Here is a 24,992-nt window from a genome sequence, read left to right as displayed (position 1 = left end):
CTGCACACGCAGGGTATGTTACTTTGAATCTACACAATCTCTGTACCTCACAGCTTGAAGCCAAAGCAGCATGTGGTTCTCTGTATGTTTTACTATTAATTCCTAACAAATCTGGGAAATGCAAAACCCACCCCTTCAAACCACCCAGTCATTCCATGGCCACACCGCCAAGATATGGTTCGATTCCCTTTTCATTGTTGTTGGAACGTAGCCCCGTAGAAACTTGTCTCTTGATTGGCTGTTGTCTTTTGTCGGCCATTCACCGCTCTCCCTCTAGTGTATTTAGTGCAGTCTGGAGTGACGTTATTCCCGCATCACAAAAGTCTGTAGTAGCAGCCGGTAGAACAGATACCGCGGACAGCGCATCTCCTCTTTCAAAACCATACAGTCGTCCACTTGCAGACGGGTTACAGCAACAACAACATAATGGTAAGGGGATGCATTTCAAATTGAACAATCTGACACGCAACATGACTATTTAAATATATACTGATGAAAATGCATGTGTAACTGAAATATTAGTATTATATCGGTTTATATTTTCGGTACACTTATCTCTTACAAATGGGGAAATAGCTTTGTGTAATCTGTCTGCTTTAGAAAATTACAACCATTGTGATATTTAAAGCACGGAGATTTATAAATGTATACCAGAAGAGTGTAGCACAGAGCTGAGATTGGGCTCATGTTGTAAAACTTCATCCCGTCTATATTCTAATCCAGTTAAACCATTCATCCCAATATAATTCGATTAAACAAGGTTTCAATAATAATAATAATAATAATAATAATAATAATAATAATAATAATAATAATAATACCTATACAAAAACATATAATGCGGTCATTTGTTTAGGCTATGGATTTACTCTGCTGTAGCAGATTTATTCACAATTTATTCATGTATTCACTTTTTTATCCTTTATTTTAGGCTATACTGTAAAATAACCGTGCTTGTCGGTTCTTTAAAAGCGTTTTCTCAATAATAGCTCGGTAATTTGTTTAGGCTATGGGTTTACTGTGCTTAACCATGTTTATTCAGTATTCTTTAACAGTGCTTTTATGCTACTATAAAGGTTATCTGACCGGTTTTCAGGATACAGGTTTTGTTGTGAAGCTCTTTTAATCCACAAAGGTGGCTATGCGAGAGAGAATTTATATTATATACTGTACTTTTAACTGCTTTGAAAATCCCACCAATGTTGTCATGCCAATAAAGCACCTTTGAATTTGAATTTGAGAGAGAGAGAGAGAGAGAGAGAGAGAGAGAGAGGAGGAGGGGGGGGGGATACGGAATGATCGTTAGTGATATAGTATACTGTTTCTATTCTCCGCAGGAGGATGTCACAGTAATATATTTATACCACAAGCGAGGGGATACATGATAACATAAGTGGAATAACATGCTTACCCAGACAAGTTAATCAAAGACCAAAAATAAAGTTGTTGAAAAAATCAGACTAAACATCAGCTAGTTAATTTTGCATTTTGACTGTACAGTATCTTCCACCGAAGAATATCCTTGCATTCTTTTAAACCCATTACCAGTGTTTACCCTTACAAAAAAGTACCATGGGATTACAGTGGTGGTACTATGGTACTGCATGATACAGGATAGTACTACCATGGTAAAAGAATGAGTACCATGGAATAGTATTGGATTACAATTGTACTCATTATAGGTACCATGGTACTTCTATTGTACAAAAAAGTACAATGGTGCATCATGGTATGTCCATATGACAATATAGTAATGCACAAGTACAGATTTAGGGGTAGATGTTCTAAAGTATTGCATCTGTTGCAATCGTTGCAAACCACATGCAAACCAGTCGGAAGAGTAGCATGAAATGTACTAAACAAACGCAATGCTGTCAGCATCATTTTAACGAATGCTTTGCAGCCACAGTTCTTATTTGCACTTTAGCATTAAATGAATATGTGATTCTGGGCGTTCCTGCAGAAATTCACAAAAACAGGGTGGGGATAGTGAGGGATCAAAAATATTATAATGAGATGTACTGAAGCTGCGGGCAATTGCGACACTTACAATTGCATCAATTTGATAAGAACTTTTGAAAGCGTGTTTTAAACAGTCACAATTATTGCTGGCATTTCCCAGTCCGCTTTTTATCGTGTGTTGACAGTTGTGCTCAATGTATTTTTGAGACTAATACTCAAGTACCTAATTTTCACTAAAGTCGGGGTGTACTTACAAGCCTTGAAAACAAATTTCTATGACATTTCTGGTTTTCCCAGCATGTTGGTAGCAGTAGACTGCACACATGTGCCACTGACCCCTCCAGCTCATTCTGAGCATCTGTATAGGTGACCATGGTCTATTGTGTGTTAATTGTCTAGGCTACTAAGTAGACCAAGTTAAAAATAATACTAATAAAAATAAAATTAAAAAAAACCCTTTAGTTTCAATTAAAAATAATCTTTTATTCGCATTGTACGCCAATGTGTACAATGCAGCAGCATGATATATTTTGTGTTACCAGTAGGCTAAAGTACAAAAAAGTGCACTAGGTATTCATTTGATTTTACTACTGTACTGTATACTGTATAGGCCTACTGTACAGATTTATATTTTTACATAATCTAATGTGTAGCCTACCCAAAACACATTAGTGTTATTTCAGCACATGATTTATATTTAAAATACATTGAGAGCTGTAAATGTATGTGTGTATTGTTTTGATTTTAAACCCGACACCTCCTTATGTCGGATGTCCGGTTTAGCGAGGGGCTACTGTATGATTATGTAAAACTTTTTTGGGGTGAAGGTTGGGGCCCCATTATAGAATCTGATGGGATTAAACTGCCTTTCATTTATATATATATATATATATATATATATATATCAGTATTAAAATAGGTAAAATGAAGACGGAACAGAATGCATTGTACAGATGACGTTTGCATTTAACAAAAACAATGTTATTGTGATTCTTGCACCCTTGCATGTATAGACGTTATGCTTCGGGCACCCTCTGCTGCAGCAAACCACAACTCAACTGCCGCTATTTTATTTGAAAAAATGTTGCACAACTTTCGCTAGAGATCTCGCTAAGATGATGCAAACTAATTAAATTAGTATATTGCGGCTCTCTTCATTAACATATTGTTTCTTCGTACATATGACAAAATGTGCACTTTGCGAATTGTCGTAACGAAAATGCAAACTGTGATATGTTTGCACTGCGACTGGCGCATCTTAGTGCATCTACCCCTTTAGCACAGCTTTTAGCACAGTAGCTCTGTTGGACACAGTATTTGTGTTAGAATTCAAATATAGAGAGTAAGCTCCATATGCATAAAACTGCTGCCAGTTGTTTAGATGTGATTTATTAAAAAATATATATAATACATTGCACACACAGGTGCTGGAAGCGAGTGAGAGGTTAGGTGCAGTATACACTTTCGGATAAAAAAAAAAAAAAGATTTTTTATATAGCTTAAATATATACATGCCTTCCTGAAAAAGTACTGTAACCACCAACAATGTAATTTTTGTCACACTTGATGATATTTGACTTTCGGTTGAGAGAAAAAAAAAGGATGTCTAATGTTAGCACACGTTTCCTTTCCAGCGCACAAGAAAAGGCACTGGAGCATCAGCAAGCTCTGGTTATTTTTCTCATATTTTTAAACTTTCGTTTTTAATGACAAATGATACAGCAAGACAGCAGCACACAGTTATATTAAAATAACCTACAATTACAATATACCCTCATATAACAAACCTGTTGGGGTCCAAGCCTTTTGTTCATTATAGTGAACGGACAGTAAAAATGAACAACAAACTGTTGGAGTAAGTTAATGAGATGAGATTGTGAATATAAATAGAATTACACGTACCTGTTCATTTAATCTATGCAGTGGTCTGCATTTGCTTTATCCTATTCATTAAATAATTAAAACATAGTACAAAAACAAAAATCCCGAATTGAAGCTTTAATTCAAAATCAATCTGACGTTCAATCAATCAATCGTTTCAAAGTGCATCAAATCTTAATCCAACATGCAAGAATCCCAAACTTTTGAGTTTTTATTCCAAATCAACCAGACATGAAAAGTTCATCAGACCTCAAGTTTATTTTTTCTTGTTGTTGTTGTTTTCTCTTTAATCAATTTAGCTTTGCCGCATGGTTGTTAAACAAGCCAAAAAACAGAGTGCTTTTTGACAACCTATATTCACGCCTGAGATACAATGTAAATGATTCTTTCTTTCTTTCTTTCTTTGGTGACTGCTACTTCTGCATTTTTTTGTGTTTTTATAATTACCTACCTATAAGCAAGGTCTATCCCATTTCAAAATTATTTTAATTTAACATCATGTAATCAAAGTAACTACACAATGATATAGCAAAAGTACCGGAAAGCCATAATAGTAGTACAGTATTTCATGATAGATTTCAAAATGTCACATTTTTACAATTCTGTCAGTTTGTAGTCAAGTATCATTAGAAAATTAGAAAGCGGTATGTAATTCAATATTAACGTAACATTGTTCAGCAGGTTTCATTCGACTTTATAAAGCAAAATTAGTTAATTCTGTAGGGTGATGCAACACTTTTGGCCATAGCTGTAAATAGTAAGCACACTGTGTTGGGGAAGTTATAAAATATAATTAGGGCTTCTAATTTTCTTTTTTTCTTTTTTTTTATAAATTTAGTGGTCAGCAATTATTTTTATTGTTTTCTCCCCAATTTAGTAATGTCCAATTATTTTTAGGCTCAGCTCACCGCTACCACCCCTGCGCTTTCTCGGGAGGGGCGAAGACAAACACACGCTGTCCTCCAAAGCGTGTCCCGTCAGCCGACCGCTTTTTTTCATACTGCAGACTCACCATGCAGCCACCCAGAGCTACAACTTCGGAGGACAACGCAGCCCTGGGCAGTTTACATGCAGGCCCGCAGGTGCCCGGCCAGACCACAGGGGTCGTTTGTGCGCGGTGAGCCGAGGACACCCTAGCTGACCTAGCCCTCCCTTCCCCCGGGCGGCGCTCGGCCAATTGTGCGCTGCCCCCTGTGAGCTCCCGTCCCGGCGACTCCAGGCTATAGAGCGCATCCTGCACTCCAAGCGGAGTGCCTTTACCGGATGCGCCACTCGGGAGCCCCAGGGCATGTTATTCTAATGTCGCGATGAGTGATGTTTTATTTTTTTTGACGGTAAATGGCGTTTATGCATCACCCAATAAAATACTGTCATGTTAAACACTATTACTGGCACGATAAAGGTGACGGTAAAGTTGTTGCATATGGGCCAAGGACTGGCATGGGTTTTTCAATATGATGAGTAACATGTACCCTTGCTTTGTACTGTGAACTCATAAGCCCACAAAACCATTTTCCATTCATGGTTCACTGAAAGATTGCTTTTGTTGTTGGTTTATCTTACTGTAAACACAGGGATCTGAACTGTCAGGAGAAAGCTTTTATAATTGCCTTGACCTATGTCCTTATAGAATTGGACAGAAAATAGACCAATGAGAAGTATACAATTGTTGGAAGGCAGTCGTCAGTGCTGGCAGAGACTGCTTCAATGAATGCGATGTTTTTTTTTTTTTTTTTTTTATGGAAAGCATTGTATGGCAGTTTAAATGATGCGATTCACAAGTTCTAGCTCTGAGAACACACACGTTTTTCTAGGTACGTCTGAACCATTTTGTTGTTTTCAGGCTTGGCTGGCAATGTATGTTCAGTTCCACCTGGATTAGGTCATTCATTTAAAGTGCCAAATTTTTGCATTGAAAGATAGTATTAAAGAATGAGGCTTGACCCTCCCCTCACCCTCCCACACATAGAATTTCTTATTAGTTCTGTAAGGTATTAAATGTACACAGAGTAGACTATAATTTAGCTGAAAGCATTTTGCACTGAAACATAAGCTTCCTGCACAAAGTTAAAGCATGGGCATTCATATAGCACCCCTCCCTCTGTTAGCCCTTTATTAACCAATGGTACGTCGTTCTCATGGCTTAGTGCTGGGAGGTGTATAGTAAAAAGAATGGCAACAATAATACATCATAAGAACGAGTCATTTTCTCGCATGACGAGACAGAATTGAATTGTGACAGAATGGGCCAGCTGACGTTCAGCAAGTTTGTGAATGGGTTGTAGATCAGATGTGCTGGTGACGGACACCGGTGGCAATGACAGCGGGCACGGAGGCAACTTTTGCCGCTAGTTTTTTTAACTTTGGAGAGGCACTGCGGCAAAACGGGTTGGGCAGCACAGCAATTGCCATCGGTGCCGTCGGTTATTTCGCGCCCTGGGCTTGCAAAATAAAAGCCAGGGTAGTCAATAATCGATTAATCAAGTAATTGTTGCATCTCTAGTTTTATCAGTTAAAACATGTACCTGTAACTTAAACCTTCTAAATGTTTTTTTTTTTTTAATCTGTAGTTATTATCAAGGTATCATGGATAATTGACCAAAGGCAGAATAAAGAATATTAGCTGGGTAAATTATTTCATGAATCAGATAGGTGCTTGCAGGCTTCATTCGAGGAAGGCTGCCTTACTGCAGCACCTGATCCAGTGTTGATAGTTGTTGTGATAGTCCTGTGTCTGATGTTAGGTATAAGCAGGAAAGCTATCGATTTCAAGCCAAATACTTATTTTATTATTATGCAAATAATCGATGAACACAAAAAAAAGAAGAACTTCAAACACTACAGCTATTTACAAAAGAAAAAGAAACATCCTAAATGCAGGCTTGAAGAAACAACCTGGCTTCAAGGAATAACAGGTTCTTATGCCAGGTCTTGTTAAAACACTCTTTATTCTGTGTTTTAATACAAGTTAGAACTTTTATTTGTACTCTGTTTTCTTTCGTTTTTCACTTATGGGATGAGGCTTGCTCCATCACAATAGTCCCATGGACTTAAGAACATTATCATGACGTGGGGCACACCAAAAACTACATTGGATCTGGGTACAGTATGGGCTACCTATTTTAGAAAGCCTTTTCAATGTACAGTGTAGTGTATTCTTCTTGGAATAGCTTAAGTTAAGCACATAATCTATTTCATATACATTCAAATGTGTTGGGCATGAGTCACTGACTTGTTTCAGGATATTTGCATATGTTTGAAATATCAGCTCTCATGTATATTAACATATTCTTGCAATAGGAGACCTGTGCCCAGAATGCCACAGGAGAGGTACCCAGGCTAGGCTGTTTTGTGCAGTGGGTTTTAGGAAATCCTTTGTGGTTAGTATGGTTTGTGCCAGGGGTGGCTGGCTTGGTGTTACATTATTGACAGCTAGGACACTGACAATAAATGCCTGGCCTTAAAACACAGTTCCCTTTGTTTAGGGGCACTAGCATTGGGAATGGTGGGAAAAAGGCTTGTTCTTTTCCCTTCCTGGGTCTGTACAGCGAATATTATCTATTTCTTTTGAAAGGTTGAAAAAATATTTTTTAACAAATAGCATAGGAATAGTTACAGAACATGCCTCTCTAATTTAAACTTGAAAAAGATTTCAATTTTCTTTTTTTTTTTTTTAATTAGTTGTTGCCAATGTTTTTTTTTACCCCGGTTTTCTCCCCAATTTGGAATTCCCAATTATTATTTGTATCCCGCTTAACCCTTCCACCTCCCTGGCGACTTGGGAAACGGAGGCTGGAACACGCCTCCTCCAAAACATGTTCCTGCCACCAGACCTATAGTGCTGGAGGACAACACTGATCTGATTGCTCCACTGCAGAATCGCAGGCACCCTATCGGCCACATAGGTCGCTAGTGTGCGGTGAACAGTGGATTCCCCTGCCGGCCTAAGCCCTCCCTACCCGGGAGGCGCTTGGCCAATTGTGCGCCGCCCCCTAGGAACCCCTGGTCTCGGTCGGCAGTGACGTAGCCTGTATTCGAACCTGTGATCTCCAGGCTATAGGGCGCATCCTGCACTCCACGCAGAGTGCCTTTACTGGATGCGCCACTGGGGAGCCCCCTGCTTTCAAGGTTTGATACAGGTTTTGTGATAATAAAAAAATACAATACTGCTTAAATGTCTGAAACGTTTCATCTGGTTAATGTACAGTACTTCTCTATCGGGAAATGTCTTCAGAGAGCTAACACCTTACAACCAGAGGGAACCTTAACAACACACAGGAAAAGGAAAGCAAAACATGACTGTACAAACATAACTCACAAACATAATTTGAATATTATCATTATCTTGTTTTTAAAATGAAATGGCACAATATTCAAATGTCCTGTATTTGTGATTGAACACAGTGATCCAATTTGCAAATGAAAAATGGCAGTTGAACTGCTTCACTTGTTATGAAAGGGTAATTAGCATTCGGACATGGTGTGCACTTAGACTGATTCGTTTTTAGTTCACCTAATAGTAACTACAGACCAAATCAATCCAAAGCACTTAACTGTTGCCTCTTGAAGGCTATCCCCACCCCCCTCCCCCCAATGGCTCTGATAGCATGGAAATTGATTTGCTGCTAACAGGGTCGACATGCAGACACATTTATGTTGATACCAATTTTCAGTCTGGCAGGATTGACCGGCAAGGGAGTTCAGGCCATGACTGATAGGACCTGTACCATGGTGGACTGTCACCAGAGCGATTGTCCTTCAACTTAATTGTGCACTACATTCACAATTACCACATTAAAAAGGGTGTCTTGTCATGGCAACCTACTTTTTCATGGACCTGTTCTTTAATGTTTTTTGCCCCTCCTTGGCTGATATGTATGGTACTGGCATACATTTCTCTAATAGCCAAAACTGACATAATTTTGTTGCATTTGGATAGGGTTTGTGCTGACCACCAGCATACTCAATTCTACACACTGTTTTTTATGTTTTTGACTAAGAACTAAGATAGCTTGGTGTCTCTCCAGACAGCAACTGGAGAAAACACTGCACACTTTTCTAGACTGACACCCACACACAAGCAACATCATTGCTTTGTGAAGAATGTATCTATGACAGATTGTGGCCTTACAGCTTTGTAATAAGTGTCTTAGGTGCACCTTCTTAATGGATTACAAAGATCTGACTTACAGTACAGCCAGGCAGATTTATTTTGTGGCTCAGGACTCTGGTAATTGGCTGGCATATGAAGCTGTAGCATTAGTTCTGGAAATAGTTATCTGTCACAGGTACACCACTTGAAGCCAATGTGATGAGTTTTTTTGGAGGTTTACCAGTTTTTAGGACAATGGGATACTAGTCATGATGTCGGATTACTGTTTAGCATTGTTAAATGAAGTAGATTGGTAGTGAATTACACACTTTACATAAGAGGTGGACATTGACAGACTACATACAGGCCTACATTACAATAAAACAATGATCACATAGAATATACAATGTTGTAAGGTACTATATAGAAGTTACTCCAAGCATTATTTGCCATCAAGAGACTTCAAACGCATTTAAAAAAGAAAGTACAACTAACATACTGATTGATTTAGTTATTTTAATGTTGCTACTAACTAAATGTTTCATAGTCAGCACTGTTGTTGATATAGTGAAAATTAAGCTATACATTTGTTTTCTGAAAGGTAAAATTAATAAAAAGTAATTTGGTAACCTTACTGGGTGCATGCTTCCTTTTAATTTGTGCTATTAATTTATTGGAGAATAGAGTTTATCCACAAGTTTCCAATTAAACATCAAATGTTTGTGTTAAGGTTGTCTCACTCCACAGCTTATTTATAAGTACCAAACACCTTGCAAGGACATACTGTATTATATTTCCGTTGGGTGTTTCTTAAAGGTGTCAAGCTAATAGTTCTTTGTTTTTAAAGATTAATTAAAAGATGCAGTGGGATAAATGGTCTGATAAAAAACCAATGGCCAGTGCTTGTAGATGCCGTTTGGGTCACTGCCATGTTTCAGTCCATCTTTTGGGACTAATAGAGTTATTATTAACACTGTTTATATTGTTTTTTTCTCTTAGAAAAACAAAAGGTGAGCTAACGTTTTTGACCTTGAAATAATTCTTACTGATTTCATCACTTTTACCAGAATATACACAAAGCCATGAAAAAGATATATGGATGTTATTCAGAAAGAAGACTTGTTTTAATTATCGTTACTGCTGCAGAGTTTCTGCTCGTGAAATTGCATTATGTGATAATAATTATGTAGTCTTACAAATATTTATTACCATTTATTACATGGGCGGCGGTAACAACAAATTCCCGGGGGTCAGCAGCAAAGGACCCCCAGGTGATGGGAAGCGGCTTCCTGGCTGCGGAGATGGCAACAGCATGCCTCCTAGCTGCGGAGGCGGCAACAGCAGCTCTGGTGGCCATGCTGGAAGCGGAAATGCGCTGGCAGTGTAAATGCTGGATGGTGCAGAACAGGCAACCCTGGGCAGTAACGCCGTGGAATCCCCGGGTGTTGACAAACAGACTTGGCAGCCCTAGGCGTTGCAGGCTCGGATGCCCCAGGCAGTGCAGGCTTGGGAGCCCTAGGCGGTGCAGGCTTGGCAGCCCCAGGCGGTGCAGGCTTGGCATCCCCAGGCGGTGCAGGCTTGGCAGCCCTAGGCGGTGCAGGCTCGGCATCCCCAGGCGGTGCAGGCTTGGCATCCCCAGGCTGTGCAGGCTTGGCATCCCCAGGCTGTGCAGGCTTGGCATCCCCAGGCGGTGCAGGCTTGGCATCCCCAGGCGGTGCAGGCTTGGCATCCCCAGGCGGTGCAGGCTTGGCATCCCCAGGTCGTGCAGGCTTGGCATCCCCAGGCGGTGCAGGCTTGGCATCCCCAGGCTGTGCAGGCTTGGCATCCCCAGGCGGTGCAGGCTTGGCATCCCCAGGCTGTGCAGGCGTGGCATCCCCAGGCTGTGCAGGCGTGGCATCCCCAGGCTGTGCAGGCTTGGCATCCCCAGGCTGTGCAGGCTTGGCATCCCCAGGCTGTGCAGGCGTGGCATCCCCAGGCTGTGCAGGCGTGGCATCCCCAGGCTGTGCAGGCTTGGCATCCCCAGGCTGTGCAGGCTTGGCATCCCCAGGCTGTGCAGGCTTGGCATCCCCAGGCGGTGCAGGCTTGGCATCCCCAGGCGGTGCAGGCTCGTCAGCCCTAGGCGGTGCAGAACAGGGCAGGAGCAGGCCTTCGGGAGGCAAGCTTACACATAGGTAATAACATACAAGGTATATGTTAGACGGAAAACTGTATTAATTACTGCAACGATAAGGATCCGTTTTATAGTTTACATACTTTTTGCAGATGCACATTTTAATGGCTTTTATTCAAAATACAATAGTAATAAGCGTCGAACACAATGGAAAGTTTGGTATGCCGTCCTTCAAACATCAAACGTGTGTTGAATTACAGACTTACCTCAGTTTTCCCTCAACGCACTGCACTGAAATCTCAGAACCCAGCTCTTTTGTATTCATCTGTTACTGTACACCAGCATGTACTTGAGTTGATTTATATGATTTACTGTTGTCCCAGTTTGGCACATCAATAACACCCACACTTCCGTGGTGGAAAAAACTTCTGACCAGTTTTGAATGTCACTGTTATCATCTTCTCTGATGCATATAAATAAACATGTTACCGTAATCATTTTAAAAATGGTACCATAATAATTTTAAATCAGCCTTATTGTCTTTGAAAGAATTTATGGCACGTCAACATTTAAGCATACATTCTAAAAGGTAAAACTATTGAAAATGAAGTCAATAAAACAAAACACTTCAGCAAATGCCTTAATGACTTGTTGTTTACTTCAGTATTGGTTTGTGTACTAAACTACAGTGGTATGTGATTGTTTCGACTGTATATTTTAGGTCAGTCTCCTCTGAAATGATCTTTTGTGCAACTAAACATAACATTATGCTTTGAAAAGGACCTGTGGAAAAGCCTTAACATAGGAACACACAGTTCACACAGCTGGTATCTTATGTTTTGTTTATAACATAGTAACATGGAAATGTTGTTTGAAATGTAAAAGGGCAATACTTTTTAGGGTGTGGCGGAATATCAACATGAGTAGAAGTGAACAGACTGAGGCTAAAAGCCGAGGTTTGTTTAAGTGCTACAACTGTGGATATACACAGACATTCACCGTCCTATAACTATACTGATTTCTAATCATCATCACCAACATTTATTTAGTTCATTGTCATTTTCATTAAAAATAGGGGAAAGGTTGATGAAGTGAATACTGTTATGACTAATGTATGTATCCAATGCCTAAGGCATGTTTTTTTTAAAAGCAGGTGACATCAACAATGCTGATATGGAGAATACAGCACAGTAAAAACCTGAAGTGGCATGGTTGATGTCATGAATAGGGTTTTTCTGTGAGGTGTCGTTGAATACAGAGGCTAAATGTGTGTTTTGATTAGATGAAAGATCCTGAGCAGTCTATAATATTCTTTTATATTCAAAACAAACTAATTCTACATCTACCTTCATCATTTATTTTTCAAACATGTTTTTAGTTGGGTTTTTTTGTCAAGTATAAACTGAAAAGCTGACTTGACAGAGCAGCTTATCGCTGAACAAAGCAATTTTACTGAACTGTCTGTGTCTGTTTGTTCTTGTTGAAAGATGCTGTCTGGCGCGCCATTCAGGCTGACAGGCTGTGATTGACTGATTCAGCAGTTGCGGGTACAGGACTAGTTGCTTTCGTTGGTGCAAAGTATTGATTGGCTGGTTTTGGTGGATAATAAAATTAATTTAGACTAATTTGTTTAGTATTTGTTGTACAATAGATGTGAACTGTGAGATGTGAGCTTTCATTAAAGCAAGCTGAAATTAAAAAGCAGACACTTGCGTGGATGGATTTTAAGTTTGATTCACTGTTGATGCTATGAAGTTTCGGTGGGCATCTACTGTCTGATAGAAGCCTGCTAGAGCTGGAAACTGATTGGCTGATGGTATTGAATAATTTTTTTATGCTATTTTATTCCTTTTCAGTTGGGCATTCTGTTGTGCATTATGAGTGTGGAATGTATTAAAGTTGCTTTGTACTGGGTCAGGTTAATGGAGTGCCCTCCTTTTTAGCCCTATTAACATGATCTCTTCCAACCTTTTTCTTCTGTTGAATTTATTTTAGATCTTTGCTGTTTTTTTGTGCTTTGGATTTGCAGATATTTCAAATGGTGTTATGCTGTAAATGAAAAGTTGCAGCTGCCTACTGGTATATAATAACTTTACTTGGTCAGATTCATTCCAGTGGTTTTGTTGTAGGTTGACCATGTAACCTAAAGCACATATATTTAAAATACAGTCAACCTCGGTTAACTCGACTGGCGGATAACTCGACATCTTTGCTTAATTCGACAGACAGTCTTGGTCCCGAATTTTCTCCATATAAAATATGTGCATCCTGCCTCTTTTAATTCAACACCATACTTTACTCGTAACTCGACACTTATTACCGGTACTGAAGGGATAAATACTATTAAAAAGACTAGTGGTTAACTCAACACTGTCATTTCACGTGACTGATCTACTTGACACTCTTGTTTCACGTGACTGAACTCTGAATAGAAACGGATCGTTCATTCATTCATTCATTCATTCATTCATTCATTCATTCACTCACAACTACTACTATTTGTATATGATTACTCCTCCACAGGACATCCGGAATTGGGGACCGATACAAGGATGTGTTTGGATTTTTTTTTAAAATGTATACTTTGTACAGATTTGTTTTTTAAATAAAGAGTTTAACTTTATATTGTTTTCCTTGCTTCTCCGCCCTGTCGTATCCCTACTGAACCCACTGTTTTCTTTCTAGCATGACGCTTTTATCCAGAGCGAGTTCGCTTATGTTGTTTGAAATTAAAATGTTGTAATCAGATAATTCCCCTTTATGTACTTGCTGGGCACATTATTATTATTATTATTGTTGTTATTATTATTATTTTTTTTTTCTAGTACTACTGCTAATTATTATTATTATTATTATTTATTTCTTAACAGACGCCCTTATCCAGGGCGACTTACAATTGTTACAAGATATCACATTATTTTTACATACAATTACATTAATTTTTACACATTATTTTTACATACAATTACCCATTCATACAGCTGGGTTTTTACTGGAGCAATCTAGGTAAAGTACCTTGCTCAAGGGTACAGCAGCAGTATCTCCCACCGGGGATTGAACCCACGACCCTCCGTTCAAGAGTCCAGAGCCCTAACCACTACTCCACACTGCTGCCCAATTGACCCTAATCAGGGTCTGTAACTATTTCTAATAAAAGGGTCTATTAAAAGACCCGTACAAATACATCACAGAGATATTTACATCCGCTAATATTTTTTAATTGTCAAAGGTGCAAGGTTGATCCAATTCTTCCAGTGACAGCATGAGACTTGCAGCTCTTCCCCATTCCCCTGTATCTGAGTTCCGAGCTGAAGCTTTTATTATTATTATTATTATTATTATTATTATTATTATTATTATTATTATTATTATTATTATTATTATTATTATTTAATTGTGCGTTCATATCTTTATTTGAGTGAGTCTTCCACCCTCAAGGTCTCAGCGTACATTGCAATTGGCCCATATCCACAGTTGTTTGTCAAAAGTATCCTAATGTATGCTTCTGTTGCACACATTAAATAATGATTTCTTGTTTCTTTGAAAATATATTTATTCAGGGCTACAAGAGCACAACACAAAGAAAGCAGTAAGTGTAAGAAGATGAAGTTTTTTGTTTTGGAACTTTTTTTTATATTGGAAAAGAATAGCGGGATTTTAGGAATGTACCATCTACATATATTTACCATAAATAAATAGAGGTGTTTATAGGAATGTACTATATACACTTCCATAAATTAGGGTTTGTAAACTTTGGATGACCACTGTATACGCACACACACACTGTATAAATCTATTCTCTAGCAGCTTACAGGATTACATTTTTAGGTGCCCTGCCAAACGGGCAAACGAACATTTATACATATTGTGGCGGTGGACAAAAGAAACACACCAAAGACAGTTTTGGGGCCAAAATAGTGTTAACAACAACCACTGTTTATTTCTTCCTTGAGAAATGGACCCTCTGAGAAATGGGATGGGGGGCTGGTAGTAAATCCTGGTATGCAACTGCTTTGCAATTGTGCAATACAAGTCTTACTGACACTGCTAGGTCATATTAATACCTGCATACTGAGGGAGGTTGGGGGGAGTTCCTGGTAAGTGACGCGTTTGTGAACTTCGCAGTCTTCTGGGAATTGAATTGTAGTTCGGCGCGATGATGTCGTAGCGCTGTTATGGGTAGTCGCTGTAATGGTCTTTGCTGTAATGTCCGTCGCGGTCATGTGGTAGCGCTGTTATGGTCTGCGCTGTAATGTCCGTTGCGGTGATGTCATAGCACTATTATGGGCAGTCGCTGTAATGGCCAGTGCGATAATGTCCGTGGCGGTGATGTCGGCACGGTCTTGGACTCGCGGTGATGTCGTGATACGACTGTAAACGTGTGAGTTCTGTTACTTATATGCATGTTAATGCCATGGTTCATGTGCACCTGTGGTTAACACGACACCTTGGATAAGTCAACACTAAATGTCGAGTTAACCGAGGTTGACTGTATTTGAATATCCTGAATTAATGTATAAATACAAAAAAAAAAATGAACTAGCAGGTTTTCAGCAATTTAATTGTTTAAAAGTAGTCATTTAGTGAGCTAAAATGCCATTTAAATGTTCTTATTTTTATACTTTTTTTTTATTTTCAGGAGCAACTAGAGGCCTTTGACAAACAGTTCAATGGTTTTCTGGATTATTTGTTTGGACCTAGAGGTGAGTACAACCTATTAATGTTTATCTGATCAATATATATCAGAATGGAAAGAAGAGGCTGCAAAGGGCTGCAAAAAATACATACAGGGGCGGGGTGTACCGCATCACACATCTTTATATATACATATATATATATATATATATATATATATATATATATATATATATATATATATATATATATATATATATATATATAATAATAGATGGGCTTTAGTCAGGAAAATAATTCCATCTAGGGTTTCTGTGACGTCATAAATTACGAGACTGAAGGTCGAGTAATTTATAAACTGTCACAGAAACCCAAGATGGAATTGTTTTCCTGTAACTCACTGTAGTGAATTAGGTATACAATTCATTTCAATATAAATTAGCCTCTAGGTGCCCTGTTTAAGAACATCCAAATATTATTAACTGAGACATACAGAAAGGAAAGGCTATTGGTTAGAGATATGCGTCAATAGTGTACAGTTCATTGATTCCATAGTCAAACGATTACAACGACCATAACATCATTAGCATACATGGTTAATATACTAATATTAAAAATGGCTTGTCACACAAAGTGTCTACTTTGCATTAGTATTTTCAATACCCATTTCTTGTTGTAATCGATCATGTCAATATGCACGAGAATTAATTCAACTTCCCATTCAGAATGGAATCGAACATTCCAGTACCTAATTTAGCAAATTAGTTTTACCGTGTTAATTTAGTTTAGATGTGATGTACCAAACTAATAATATGTTATCAACCTCAGTTGATTATATATTCAAATTAACTCAGAAGTGGGGCAATGATCAAATTCTCTGCATTTACGAGGCAACTCTTTGAGTTGCACATTTCAACAAACAAAATATATTTCTTACACACTCTAAAACAGGAAGTTATATTCTATTCCAAGAACTGTTTATCTACTAACTTTCTTCAGAGCAGTTTAGCTTTCATTTCATTCCTCCAAACTCCAAGCCACTTCCTCTCGTGAGTGGAGCTTGCTTCTTTCTCTTGCTTGGAGTGCCGTTCCTTCTGTGGGGCACACTTCTAGTGTGGGGAGCTTATGGGAATCTCGTACAGGAAGCTCTCTCATGGGGCAAACTCCAGTGTTTCTGAAAGTTGCGTGGCTGGTTTTGTTGTCCTGACTTCCACCCTGTGATCGGTTAGTTTGGTTATTTTGGGCTGTGCCCGAGTCCACGTGTGGTGTTTCTCATTGGTTGTTCTCGTTCAGAGACAGCCCATTGTTCTCAATTGGTCCGTGGTGGGAGTTTGTGAGCAGAAACTGAGTAGACACAGAGAATGGCTTAAGACCCCCCTTTGTATATTTCATTTCTGTTAATTTCATACACTGAATGATATTATGACCCACTCTGACGCTACATCACTGAAGAGGCCAATCTATTATGTTTTATAATACATGGATACGCTTGTGATGCTAATATTAAAGAAGACGAGGTTCAGCAATACAGTTTTTTTTTTAAACGTAGTGTTTCAGTGCTGTACAGACGTTCTATGTCGTTATCTGTTAGTGCTTCAGATTTATTTGGATGACTGCCAACACACAATGATATTGTAGTTAATCAGGACAGTGCCTGTTTGTTTAATATCTCCCTGGTCCCAGGCAGATGGGTCGTTGGGTCGGATAACAAAGTTCAGTACACAGAGAAGGTTTTCATACAAATAGGGTCTTACAGCCAGCAGAATAGAATGGCTGTGGGTTTGATTGGCATTTTTTCATCTGATTTACTCCTGTGATCAGGGAAATAAATTCTACACAGATTTAACACAAATTTTCGCCTCATCTGGAGGACAACACACCAGGAACATCCTTTAATCGTAACCCTAAATCACAACCTTTACCACAAACCTTAAAGTAACAATCAGGTTGCAACATTGAGAGTGGGACAATTACAATAACATTCTCTCCACCACAGATTTGTGTGGATGCAGGATTTAATACTGGACAAATCTACAGTCTGCAGATTTAACAGGGTGATTTCTCAAAAGCTTGGTACCTGGTCATTTACCAGTAATACATAGTCTGAAACCTAGGACTGGAAGCTGGGTCACTGCTTTTATAACCCTGCAATTATCTTTCTTTAATTTTAATTTCAGAGTTCAGTTCTGAAATTATTAAAGATTATTTACTTTTGAATTGCATGCTAAGATTTGTGTTAGGATTTAGGGTTCCCTGCACTCCAAACTTCATGTTGTCATGGCAGAAGCAGCTTACCGACATGCACAGTTTAAAACACATGGGTTTTAACATGAACTGCAGAGGCAAGCACTTTGCGGGTGAGTTTGGAATTAGCTTAGAAAGAATAGTGTAGTATTAGATTATTCTAGTGCCGGATAGATGATATTTTACAGTAAAACCTTTACAATCAGGTGTTGCTTGATTACAGAGTTACTGTAACAAATCTAATACTGCACCTAAAAAAAAAGTAAAATGTCAAAACTATAGGAACGCTTTAAAAAAAGTGTATTACTGTACATACACAGTATAATAAACACAATAATGCCTCAGAAAACTTTAAACGAGATTGCCTCAACAAAGTCTTCACCTGTTAGTAGCACAAGCCTGTTTAAACCATAGAAAGACGTTCACTTGTCCATACTGAACCTGCATGTGGGATTCAGGTGCTTTCTGCTGGCATGTAAAATGTAAGTAGGCATCTTTTCAGAATGTCTGAAATGGGTTGCCTTGCGATTTTGAATTTTTCACATAGCTCTGGTTTTGGTAAACGTTCATATTTTTTGAAAAACGCATGAAGTAGCTCTTTCTGTGGACATTTAGACATTTATTTGCTGTTCAACAACTGCACAATTCAGAATGGTGCGGCGGGACATGTGAGTATATATATGGCTTTGTTTTGTTTTTTATACTAGTTTTAAACTTGGTGCTACATTGATTTTATGCAGAAGAGACTTCAGAATCATGCTGGATTCCAGAATAGACAGAAGGGCGCAAGAATCAAAATAACATTGTTTTGTTAAATGTAAACGTCATCTGTACAATGCATTATGTTCCGTCTTCATTTTACCAATTTTAATACTGTTATAGAGATAGAAAAATGAAAGGCAGTTTAATCCCATCTGAATCTATAGTGGGGCCTCTACCTTCACCCCAAAACAGTTTTTTATATAGCCCCTCGCTAAACCAGACGTGTTTGTCCGACATAAGGAGGTGTTGGATTTAAAAACAATACAATAAAATCTCACACACATACATTTATAGTGCTCAGTGCATTTTAAATGTAAATCATTATAATGTGTTTTGGGTAGGCTACACATTACATTATGTAAAAATATAAATCTGTACAGTAGGCCTTTACAGTATACAGTACAGTAGTAAAATCAAATGAATACCTTGCACACTTACTTTTTACTTTTAGCCTTCCGCTAACACAAAATAAATCATGCTGCTGCATTGTACACATTGGTGTACAATGCGAATAAAATATTATTTTAAAGGGTATGTGGCACATGTGTGCAATCTATTGCCCCCAACACATTGGGGAAACCAGAAATGTCATACAAATTTGTTTTCAAGACTTGTAAGTACACCCTGACTTTAGTGAAAATTAGGTACTTGGGTGTTCGCCTCAAAAATGCACTGAGCACAACTGGCAATGCACGAGAAAAAAGTGGACAAGGAAATGCCAGCAACAATTGTGGCTGTTTAAAACATGCTTTCAAAAGTTCTTAACAAATTGATGCAATTGTAAGTGTCTTAATTGTCGGCAGCTTTAGTACATCTCATTATAATATTTGAGAACCATCATTTGCACTATCTCTGCCCCCTTTTTGCGAATTTATGCGGGAACACCCCTAATTACATATTCATCTAAGGTTGAACCGCAAAGAAAAACTGCTGCTGCAAAGCATTCCCTAAAAAGTTGCTAACAGCATTGCGCTTGTTTAGTACATTTCACCCTAGACTTCGACTCGTGTGCAACTGGTTTGGGACTGTTGCGACAGGCGCAACACTTTAGTACATTTACCCCATAATCTTTTAATATTAATTACATCTCATAATGTTAAACAACATACAGAAGACTGAAAGTGTTTAATATGGTGCTCACATTAGTTTCAGAACTAGATTCACAGTTTTGGACTCTAATAAAGTCAGTAAATTTGCACTGAATAACAGGAGACAAAATCTTGAACATGTGGTAGATTCACCCTAGATATACGTTTCAAGTCCAGCAAGTATATGTTAAGAAACATAGAGAAATGACTTTATACTGTTGTAACGGATTTGAAAGCCACTGTGTCAAAAATAAAAAATAAAAAATAAAAAAACAGCAAAGTAAATGTACACAGTTGATAAACTATTTATTGGAGACAGGCACCACAGTAACCAACTCTAAATCCAGTCAATTAAAAAGTTTAAAATACTATTGATTTCTTTTGTTATTGATGAACAAACAGTGATTAGAAATAGCTTAAATGCTATTAACACACTTAATTTCAAAATATAAACACTCCACTGTTGCTGATTGATGGAATCATTTCAAGTACTATGATTAGGAAAAGTATGATATGGTAGCAGTGACAGACCTAATTTATTCACAAAATGTTGGTCACAGACAGTAGAGTATATAATTATGAATAGGAAAAAAATTAATAGGACTAAAAGGGTTTAATCAATGGCCTTAATAAACTCAGGACAACTATGTTATACACTCTCAAATAGAAAATGTAAAAATGCATAATAATGACTTTTATGTAGGTGAACTAATGAATGCATGACATTTTAATTGAAAACACAAAACACAATACAAAATGTACTGTAAATATTGAAATTGTGACGATGCTAGGCAAAACCTCAAGTTTTGTCTATGTATCCTCGACCATGAACAATAAAAATAGACATTTTAAACTTTTAATTATTTTTGTGTTTAATTTAATAATGATAATAATGCTGTAACAGACAAAGTTTTCTTCATGTGGATAGTTACAAACAGACTAGAAAAGCTACAGGACTTTAAATAATAGCCTTTTAAAGACATAGCTAACACAGTATGTTGCAGTGCCTCATAATTAAACCCATCAAAAATGTCTAAAGATAGACATGCCTCAATCGTTACTAACCCTCCAACAACCCCTTATTTATACTCTGTACAAATTATTTACATACAGTAACAATCCTAAATTGGTGATAAGGAAAAAAAAAACATTCATTTATTCCACCCACGTACAGCTTTGGCTACAAGTGACTTGGATACTAAAGGCTCACCAGCATAGCCAAGTCACATGCGACATTCCAATTGTAATCCGTACCGTTCAAGAATACCAATTCCTGCCTAACTGAGCATTAATAACAAAAGCTCTCAAAATTAACATTCTATGAAGAACTATTTACTGTAAAACATACATTAAAGAATTATAAAGCACGAGGTATAGTTAATCCTTTTCTGTCTCAGTTCAGCTACACCATTTATTATAATTACTGTCAAAGTCAGCTTCAGCATTTCTATCTGTCACAGAGGCTTATACTGGACATGTCTTGACTCTTCCTAGACCTCCACATAACAAAATTGTTAATTTTAGTTCAAACAGTATCACACAGAAGTAATGAATCTAAACCTGGACATTTCACCCTTTGTTGGCATACTTTCTTTGACCGTGGTGTCCAGGGTAAACAGCAATCTGTAGAGAATTGTCATTTAAATTGTGCCTACAGTATTTGCATATCATTATAGTACAATACTTTATAGAATGCATGCCTCAATGTAACCCTGAAACTTTCGCACTTAGCAGTTTAGTTTTTTTTAAATAGCCTATGTTGGCTTTTTTTTAGTGTATGAATTGTTGCAATGATTGGTTGCACATATTAATCTTAATCTAAACTTGTTTATTTAACTTTTTTTTTAGTTTTTCTTGGTTTTACTTTTGGGAAACAGCTTTTCAGTAAAAAGTACATGGTTTTATTGGGTATTACAGAATTGCTAACTGAGACTATCATCACTAAAAAACAAACATTAGTTTACCTTACAAATCTTCCTATACCATTTGTACAATGAGCTTGTGTAGTGAGTGAATGCACTTTGTTGTTATGTGGTGGATGCTTTCATTTTGCCCATGAAAACACACATTTCTAGTTTGCTAAACTTGTGTGCATGAAGACGGTTTCACTTTTTCTTGTTCACTACAATTTGCACCAAGGGAAACCTACCAAAACACATTAACATCCAAGAATACTGTTTTGTACAGTGCAACTGCAGATGCAATAATGTATCACATTTTCCTTGCCATTGGAGGCTTTAAACTTTTGATTATATTTTTGGAGAGGAGGTTAAAGATATATGGACCACTACATGAAAACGGGAAATACACAGGACAAAAAAATAGTTGCACAAGGTTATTTTTCAGAAACAATGAGGTTTATCGTTCATTTTTAAAATTATTGGTGACAGGTAAGTGCACAACACTGCTGGTTTATTCATGAATAATAAGGGAACTGTTAAAGATAAAAACATGTACATATTGGATAAGCTTGTGTCTTTATGCTACATCATTTATTGTAATCACTGTCATTGTCAGCTTCAGCACTTCTAGGCATACATGTACACTGGGCATGTATTGTGCTGTGCACAGCAATTTACAGATTCTGACCTCTAAAGGTAAAACTCTGGGAGATTAACAGTTTAGTTCTCTGGCAAATTAACAGGTATATGTTCAGTTTGTTAAAAGTGTTCTGGGAATTACATATACTGGTAATCTATGAACTGCAGCAGCAGTACAGTACATTTTGACGTTATGTGTTTCTTCATTTTTAGATACCAGGGTCAGAGGATGGTTCATGCTGGACTCCTGTTTGCCGACAATGTCTCTTACCCTTTTGTACCTGCTTATTGTATGGCTGGGAACAATATATATGAAGAACAGACCTGCATATTCTTTAAAGGGTGTTTTAATTGCATATAACTTTTCAGTAACCATGCTGTCTCTGTACATGCTCATTGAGGTAAGAAAAAAGAAAAACAGAAAAATTAACCATATCTCACTAACAGACTACAGTTACTTGAATGTTAAAAATTAAGAAGTATGTTATTGATTTGGTTTTTTACAACTGAACTAAAGCCAACATGTGGGATATATGCACCAGTATATTTATGTAATGGCAGTACTATTTTAAATCTATTTATTTCATAATGAATAACTGCCAGTACTGTATATCTAGGCTGAAAATAGAAAATGCTCTTCTTCAAAGGTAAAATCTTGCTTGTGTAATTCCTAACACATTATTGTTTGGTTTCACGAACCCCTAGTCCTAACTGTTGACTACTTTACCTTAAAGAGTAAGTAGCAGGGTTCTGAAAAATATAGCGATATACATCCCCACGTATTTCTACAACTATTTAAATAACGTACCTGTAATTTTTCTTTTCGTTGTTAACATCCTGACAAGGTTTTACACATTTAAATAAAGTTTAACTCTCTGTCAAAGATATGTCTGTTTAGTGGACTCAGGTTTGAGATCAGAGGTGTGTCCTCTCTGATCACTGACGAGAAGCGATTTTTTTTTTTCTACCCGTAGTTCTGAAGAGACAAGCCCCAATGAAGCTTGGTCATTGACGATGGTGTGGCTTATCTCTCTCTTTCTCCAAATAGTTTGACACAATTGGGGCTACCCTGGAGAATAATTCCAACTAGTCTACGTGAAGGGATGAAAACTAAATAAACATGGTCTGTGGGTTTTATAGTTCTATGTGAGGTTTATAATTGAGTGTTTTAAAGTTGTGGGTGAACATACGAAATGCAATACAGCACATTCCTTTAAAGTAAGTTAGTTTTCATTTCTGTTCATACAGGATCATCTTCAGTTTCATACATTAATACATACATAAATAAATCAGATGGTATGGTAATTGTATTTAAAAAGCATAGGCATGCAATATACCTATTTATAACTGCATTAACTTTTTTTTTGTTTGTTTTTCCCCAAACTCAGTATTTCGAAGTAGATTCACTTTGACATGAAGGAATTTCTATTTATGTATTTATTTATGTATTAATATTGTATGAAACTGCACTGAGCAGAGTGTATGGAGCTGTCACTCTCTGTCAGATTGGAAAGGAGGTGGATGGAAAGCCTCCAGTTCCATGATCTTCGGCAAAAAGGCAGGATTGGTACAGAGCATATAAATTAAGCAGGCTTTTGCTATGGAGAATGCCTTCATCTCACTCACCCACTTTACGGAGGTGATAGCAAGCAAGAAAGCCACTTTGAGCGATACAAATTTCAGGTCAGCTGAATGCATGGGTTCAAATGGAGGCTTCATGAGTGCATTAAGCACTACGTTTAGCTTCCTGCGAGGAAAAATGTCCTTCATAGGTGGCCGAAACCACCAAGCCCCAATCAGGAAATGAGCTCCTGGGGAGACCGAGTCAATTTTGACATGGCAAGCTGAAATAGCTGCCAGATAGACCTTTAATGTGGAGAGGGATTTCCTCTCATCAAAAAAGGTACTGCAAAAATTGCAGCATAACTGCCATGGGACCAGTTGTGTGGTCGAACCCACAAGGTAGACTGAAAAACACCCCACTTGTACTCGTACTGGGAGTGCGTAGACAGTGCATCCCCAGACTGCTCAAATGCAGCCGTTCAGGGGCCAGACCCAGAGCTGCAAGCTCGATGGGTCAGGATGCCATAAGGTCCCCCGTGCCTGACTGAGCAGGTTGTGGCGCTTGGGCAGTTTCCACGGCTGCATCAGGGTTGAAAACCAGTCTCCTGGGCCAATAAGGGGCTACTAAGTGCACCTTGGCCCGGTCCTGCCTGGTTTTCTCCAGACACAGCAGGAGCAGGGCGAGTGGTGGGAAAGCATATAATAGGGCTGCCACTGGTGTGCCAAGGCATCTATTGCCAGTGGGTCCTCCTCTCCTATTATGGAGAACCAGAGGGGACAATAGATTGATTCCTGGGAAGCAAAGAGATATATCTCTGCTCTCCCAAACCTCCCAAATAAGGCTCACCACCTTGGGGTGAAGCCTCCACTCTGAGGCACTGGGGACTCTTCTTGAGAGGAGGTCCGCCGCACAGCTTGTCACCCTGGACAGATGTACTGCCCACAGTGAGAGGAGATTTTCTCCAGAGAAAAAGCTTGCAGGCCACACGATGGAGACTTGCTTGGGAGGCCAAATGGCAAGACATGGAACACGTATGCTGTTCCCTGAAAAGCGGACCGCAGGTACTTCCTGTGTGCTGGTTTTATGGGGATGTGGAAATAGGTGTCTTTGAGGT

At 38.3% G+C, this 24,992-nt stretch overlaps 1 protein-coding gene across 2 annotated transcripts in view; it reads left to right on the top strand.

Moving 5' to 3' along the window:
* Positions 1 to 272: 272 nt before the first annotated feature.
* LOC117435692 (elongation of very long chain fatty acids protein 2-like) overlaps positions 273 to 24,992 on the top strand; it is a 50,685-nt gene continuing 25,965 nt past the window's right edge. The window contains exons 1-3 of one of the 2 annotated variants that reach the window (XM_034059048.3): positions 273 to 429; positions 15,685 to 15,748; positions 22,528 to 22,715. In XM_034059048.3, coding sequence (XP_033914939.3) covers positions 427 to 429; positions 15,685 to 15,748; positions 22,528 to 22,715 — 255 coding nt within the window. In that variant the 5' untranslated portion in view covers positions 273 to 426. The remainder of the gene's footprint in view (positions 430 to 15,684; positions 15,749 to 22,527; positions 22,716 to 24,992) is intronic. The other variant, XM_059014750.1, reaches the window with a different exon arrangement.

This window comes from Acipenser ruthenus, chromosome 3 (assembly GCF_902713425.1).
Source record: "Acipenser ruthenus chromosome 3, fAciRut3.2 maternal haplotype, whole genome shotgun sequence".
Classification (NCBI taxonomy): domain Eukaryota; kingdom Metazoa; phylum Chordata; class Actinopteri; order Acipenseriformes; family Acipenseridae; genus Acipenser; species Acipenser ruthenus.
The sequence above is the reverse complement of the archived record's forward strand: the minus strand, read 5'-3'. Positions and strand labels throughout refer to the sequence as shown.